Below are 7,271 nucleotides of genomic sequence, written 5' to 3'. Positions count from 1 at the left end.
GTAATTTTTTAAATTACAATAAATTAAAGTACGCAACAGTATATCCTACTTCACATGTAAACTATGCTTACTAACTATATATTTGCACAACTATATATGTAATACAACACATGGAGAAAGTGAATTTATATATATAGTGATTATCAATATTGACATATATATATTAAAAGTTACTACATAAAATTATATTGTAATTATATAATTATATATTTTAATTCAATAATTTTATTTAATTTATATTTTTAATATCTAATAGAAATACTACAAAAAAAAATTAAAAATTTTTATAAATTATATGTTCACTCTCTATTATATATTTTATTTTAAGTCTGATTAAAATGATTTTTATATTTATATATCTTCTTTTTATTTTAATTGATTTAAAAAAATTAATTAAATTTTAAAACAAATAAAATTTTATATAATATAAAAATTATAAACTGAATACAAAATAAATTGATTCAAATATATTTATTCAAAAGTAATTTTTGACAGTTCTATCTATCTATCTAACATTAATATCAATGACAATAACTGTACTACGTTATATATATAATAGTTCCCATACAAAATTTTTAATATCGTAATAAAAACGTATTATTTTGAAGTATTAAAGTATTTTATATTTGTGTTTTATAATCAATGATTCATATATCTTTAAAAGGTGTTTTTTCAAACAATATAGAATAATGCTTTTAATTTTACATTTAATTTTTGACATTTCTCAACTTTAGTCCCAACCTTATTCCACGTAAACACGTCTATGGAAATTTATATAATTCAATAATAACGAAAATAAAAACGAACATAAAATTTTGTCAAAATGTTTAAAAAATTTAAAGATAAACTCGCAGAAGAAATGAAACAATCGCCTGCCAGACTACAAGCAAGCATGCAACAACTAGCACAGGTTTGACATTTCATTTAAAATTAAAATAAATTATATATAATATTTTAAAATTTACTTTATAAAATTAAATTAGTATATTTTTATTAAAAACAATTGTTTTTTAATAACTATATACAAAATGTATTTTTATAAAAATATAAAAAAAATTTATTGTTTTATTAGTGTAATCAAAATAAAATTTACATGTGCATATATTTTGCATATTAACAAATATATTTTATAATTTAGGCAGTTGTATCACCTGCTTTGTCCAATAGTTCGGTACAAGAATTATCTGCATCTAATGACAATTTTAGTTTAACAGAAGAAGGAGATGGTAAATTTTAATTTATTTATTTATTTTTTTTAATTTAAACAAATATTTATAAAAATTAATTGATTTACAGAAACTCCTAAGAATAGTCCTATCAAACATGGTTTTCAAAATGTAGATTTAATATCACCTATATCAAATTCCATAGGTATCTCAAGAAGATCATCAATTAGTAGTATCACTAGTGATACTTCATCTCTTTTTCCAATTTATGAAAGTCCTGCTAATTTATATCATTTACAGGTATTATAAAATATCTTTAATCATAAAAATAATAATTTAATATTATTTATAATATTTAATATTGTAATATTTAATATATTAAATGTAATTGTAATTAATTATTAATTTTTTTTTATAGTCTGATATGGATCAATCTGCTAGTGAAATAGATGAAAATATAAATTCACAATTAGACAAAGTTACAAAAGATCAGATATATTCAGCATATCGAAAAGTACAAGCAAAATATCATAAATATCGTGGAAGATATACTGATTTAGCAACACATTATAAAGAATTAGAAAGGATAAAAAGTAAATTAGAATCTGTTTTAGTAGAAACTCAAGATAAAGTATTGAGAAGAATAGCTGATTTAAAAGAACAATGTCAGTTAGAACAACAAGCAAAAGCTCATTTGGAAGAAGCATTGAGAAATGATATTGAAGAAAAAGATCATATAATTAATACATTAAATACAAAGGTAGTATTAAAAATTAATAATTATTATATGCCAAATTGTAATATTACATTCATTGCAGATTAAACTTTTGCAAACAACTGGACCAAATTTAGAAACATTATCAGATAATGATCATAAAACAAATTTAAAGGATAATCTTATTGATCTAAGTACTGGATCATCGATTATTTCTGATGATCCAGTCAATACTTTATTAGTTGAAAATACACAGTTAAAAGATAAATTAAAAAAATTAGAAAATGTTGTTCTCAAGTATAAAGAATCTTTAAAACGAAATAAAGAAAAATTTACTGAAGTATTAACAGAAAAAAATACATTAGAATCTGATTATGAAACATTAAAAATTTCATATGCAGAGAAAAATAAAGAATTAAATTATGCATGTACAGAAATTAAAAATTTAACAGATCAAATGGTTATTTTGAAAAAACGTGAAGAAGAATCTGTAATATCCTTAGCTGAAAATAAACTTTCAATACATAGAGAATTGGAAGATAAAGAAGAACAAATTAAAAAACTACAATTAGATTTGAAACATATGACAGAATCCAAAGAAGATTTAACTGAAATCATTAATAAATATAAACTTGAATTAGAAAAATTAAAACTATCATATAATATTCAAAATTCAGATTCAGAAAAAAAAGAAATTATACAAGATATTTCAAATGGAAAACCGGAAGCTTTAAAATCAGTAGAACAAGAAATGCAACAAAAATTAATTAATTTGGAGGAAAAAATGGGCTTAAAATATCACGAAGAAGATTGTAATAAAGAAAATATAGAAAAAAGCACAAAAGTATATGATATTGAAATATGTCAAAATTTAAAATCTAAATTAGATGAAAAAGAAATTGAACTTCAAGAGATGAAAAATAAATTAGAAGAATTACAAAAGCTTACTAAAAAATATCAAACGGATAAAGAAAATTTGTATATTGAATTTTCAAATCACAAATTAAAATGTACAGAACTTCAAAATGAACAAGATGCACAAAGAATCATTGCTGAAGAAAAAACAAAAGAAGCAGAAACAACAATTGAAAAATTACAAGCCACTATACAAAGTCTTGATAAAGAATTAGAAAATATGAGAAATGCTTTAATTGATAGAGATAAAGTATGTGAAAATTATAATGCTAAAATACATGAATATACAACGATGTTGGAAAAAATGAAAGAAAAATTATTAATTCAAGAAGCAGAAATGAAAATTCTTAAAGAAAAAATACAAGACAATACAGAAATAATTAAATTGAACTATGAATTAGAAAATAAAAACACTGAGTTATTAGAAATATATAAAGAACTTCAATCTTGTAAATCTACTATTTCTGATCTTAATAATAAACTTCAAACAAATAGTTCTAATATTGGTTTACTTTATGAAGAAAAAAATAATTTAATTAGAAATATTTTAAATTATAAAATTTTTGCTAAAAAATTAAAAGAAGATAACATGTATATTAAAAGTAATACAATGAAATATTTTACAGAAGTTAATAATGAAATTTCTATCTTAAAAGATGAATTTGATGTTTTTTTAAAAACAAATAATATTATTCAAAATAATGTAGATTTTCAAATTAAATTGAAAGAATTTGAAGAACTTAAACAAAAATATGATCAATTACAAGTTGAGTTAAAAGATACTATATGTTTAAAATCTAATTTAGAAATAAATTTGGAAAAATATAATAAGCAATTAAATGATATGTCCATAAAATTGGCGCAACAATGCGAAATTGATTTAAAAAATCGTAAACTTATAGCTGAAATTGATAATCTTAATTTCAAATTATATGATTTAAGAAATTTACCCGAACAAGTAAAATTATTAATGATAGAATCTAAATCTTTACAAGAAGAACTCAATAATGTCAATACTATGAATCAATTACTTTCAAATGAAATATATGATTTAAAAAATCAACTTGAAGAAGCAAATAATACTGTAAAAAAATTAGAAGAATTGGAACAGAAATATATAGAAACAACAAAAACAATTACATCATTAAAATCTGAAAATTCTAATTGCAATAAATTAGAAGAAAAAATAAATATTTTACAATTAGAAATTAAAGTTTTACATGAAAATTTACTTGAAAAAGAAGTAAAAATAAAAACTTTAAATGAGGAATTGGAAAATAAAGAAAGTTACTTAATTAATTTAAGAATTAAAGATGAAAATCATGTAAAATTAATTGAAAAACATGAAAAAGAAATTATTGAACTTACAAATTCAAATAAAACTATACAACAAACAATACAAAACAAACTTTGTCAATTAAAAAAATTAAAAACTATCAAACAACAACAAGATATTACAATTCAAAATTTAAATGATGAAATTAATGAAATAAAAACTTTAAATATTAAATTATTAGAACAGGTAAAAACATCAGAAAATGAAATGAATATATTAAAATCTGAAAACTGCCAAATAGAAATATTAAAAAATAATAATGCAACTATTAGTTTTGAATTAGAACAATTAAAATTAATTCAAAATGAAATGAATTTAGAAAATAAAAATTTAAAAGATAAACAAAATGAATTTTTAAAGTATAATCAAGAATTAAGTGAATCTAATGAAAAATTAAAAGAAAAAATTACAAACTACGAAAAATACAATCAACAATTACAAAATGAAAATAAACAATTAGAAAAAGAAATTGAATCATATAAAATTTCCTTAAATGAACAAAAACAGCACATAGAAAACTTAAAAAATCAAATTGTATTATTAAATTCAGAATTACAGTGTAATAGTGAAAAATTGAATTTCCAAATCAAGGAATTAACATCACATAAAAAAAAAATAGAAGAGACTAAAGAATATCTAACAAAAGAAAATGAAAATTTACATAATGAAATAGATAAGTTAAATTTAGCTTTAAAAAATAATAATGAAATAGAAGAAAAAAATAAAGAACTTTTAATGAAATTAGAATTTTTAAACAAAGAAGTTAAAAGATTAAAAGTTGTTGAAGAAGAAATTAATAATTTAAATTTAGAAATAAATAATTTAAATATAGTAAAAGCTAATTTAGAAGAGATACAATCTCAAAATAATGGATTAATTATTGAAAACTTATCTTTAAAAAATAAAACTACAGAATTAGAAAATGTAAATACAAAACTTCAATCTTATGTAAATAATTTAGAATCTAAGATTTCCAATTTAAATCAAATAGAATGTGAAAATAATGAATTAAAAAATAAACTTGATACATTAAAAACTACAAATAAAGAATTATTATTTGAAATACAAAATGAAAATATAGAAAAGGAACAATTAACTAAAGAAATAGATGAATTAAAAATTACAGTAGATGAAAAAGTAGCAGAATTAAAATTATTAGATACAAAAAATATGGAATTATTAAAAGAAATTGAGAGATTAAAATTTTCAACCACTGAAGAAGAAACAATGGCAGAAACAAAAAAATCGACAAATACAGTCAAACATTTAAAAGAAACAATTACTGAGTTACAAAATGAAATAAAAGTTCTTAGAGAATCAAATATTGCATTGAATGAAGAAATAAAAAATATAAATAGTAATAATATTGTAGATGATTTTTCTATACAAAAAAATGATAAATTAGAAGAAGAAAATAAAAAATTAGAAGCACAACTAGATGAAGCATTAATAACATTCCAAGCAAAAGAATTAGAAATGCAATTTATTAGTAATGAATTGAAAAATCAAGTAGATAATTTGAAACAAGAATTAAAAATAAATGAAGAAGAACAAAGTATGAGATTAAAACAATTGGTTAAGGAATTTCAAGCACAATTGCATGATAAGGAAGAAGAGCTACATGCTGCCTTAGAAAAACGATTTGGTAAATTAAAAATTTATTCTATAAATTTATTCTATATTCAAATTTATTATTATTTTTTTAGTTATCTGATTAATAAGAATTCTATAATGATGAATTCTATAATAAGAATTCAATAAATTATATTATATTCTATAATTAATATAATTATAATTATATAAAATTATTAATATATAATTATTAAATTATATAATTTATATAATTATATAAATATTATATTATTTTATTATATTATAAGTAATAACATAAATAATAATATATTTTTTATTTAGATCGTCAACAAAATTATGAATCAAATCTCATACAACAATATAAAGAACAATTAAAAGATTTTCAAATAGAATTGACAGCCAAATCTGAACAAATTGAGAATTTAATTTTAGAAAATAAAAATTTGATGTCACAAAAAGCAAAAGATATAAATCAATTAATGGAAAAGATTACAATAATGAAGAAAGATCATACAGATGAAATTAAAGAAATAGAAAAAAAATGGAAATCAGTTATACAACAAAAAACTAATATATTGGAAGCAAAACATGAGGAAGAAATTAATGAATTAACGCGAGAATGGCGAAATGAAAGAAGGGTTAGTTGAAATAAAATATTTTATAATATCATATTTTATATTTTATATTTCATTCACTTTAAAATTTCTTTTGTTTTCTGTTATTTATTTCAATTTCATATATTACTTTTTTAATTTTCTATAACTTTATTTATATTTTTATTTACTTTTATTTATTTTTTCCAGCCTGATATACAAAATGATTTAGTTGATAAGGTAAAATCTTTTACTCAATTTGTTCAACTCAATTAATTATATTTTAATATTGTATTTTTTTTAATATGTATAATTAAATGTTAATTAAAATAATGAGCAAAAAATTAATTAAAAATGAAATTTTATTTAGGAATTAGAGAGCACTTCACGAGTTGCAATGGCAGCTGTACAATCAAATACTGGTTCTTTCCACACACTTCAACAAACTCTAACAGCTCAAAGACGAGAATTAGCCGAACTTCGAAAATTAATGAAGTTAAGACATGATACATTAGAAGATTCAACAGAAATTGAATATCTCAGAAACATTTTATTTGAATATATGATGGGAAGAGAAACAATGGTGCTTGCTAGAGTGATTGCTGCAGTTGTTAAATTTGATCAAGAACAAACAGCAAAAATACTTAAAAAAGAAGAAGATAAGATGACATTGGTAACAAATTTTTAAAATAAATCAATTTAAAAAACATTAATCTAAAAATTTATTTTTTTAAAAAATATATTAAATTCAATAAAAATAAATTATTTTTAATAAATATTTAAATAAAACTAATTTTTTAAAAAATTTTTTATCAATTTTAATGAATATTACATATTCTAGAAATTTGAAAACTTTCATAAATATCTTATATAATGTTTTCTTATTTTAAATTTTAATTTTTTGATGTTTCAGCTTGGTTCTCTAGGTCTCACATAGTGCAAAATACTATATC

The 7,271-nt window shown here is 19.6% G+C and overlaps 1 protein-coding gene across 1 annotated transcript; it reads left to right on the top strand.

The window, feature by feature from the left end:
- Nucleotides 1-495: 495 nt before the first annotated feature.
- On the top strand, nucleotides 496-7,266 carry LOC102676777 (golgin subfamily A member 4-like). Its single transcript, XM_006615101.2, has 9 exons — nucleotides 496-910; nucleotides 1,139-1,226; nucleotides 1,297-1,466; nucleotides 1,585-1,926; nucleotides 1,985-5,777; nucleotides 6,047-6,363; nucleotides 6,529-6,558; nucleotides 6,689-6,991; nucleotides 7,232-7,266. The coding sequence occupies exons 1-9, from the start codon at nucleotides 824-826 to the stop codon at nucleotides 7,253-7,255; spliced, it is 5,154 nt and encodes a 1,717-aa protein (XP_006615164.2). The 5' UTR covers nucleotides 496-823; the 3' UTR covers nucleotides 7,256-7,266.
- The last annotated feature ends 5 nt before the right edge of the window (nucleotides 7,267-7,271 follow it).

This window comes from Apis dorsata, unplaced genomic scaffold (genome assembly GCF_000469605.1).
Source record: "Apis dorsata unplaced genomic scaffold, Apis dorsata 1.3 scaffold_215, whole genome shotgun sequence".
NCBI classification, from domain to species: Eukaryota; Metazoa; Arthropoda; class Insecta; order Hymenoptera; family Apidae; genus Apis; species Apis dorsata.
Note: the sequence above shows the minus strand (reverse complement) of the source record. Positions and strands in the feature narration are given on the sequence as shown.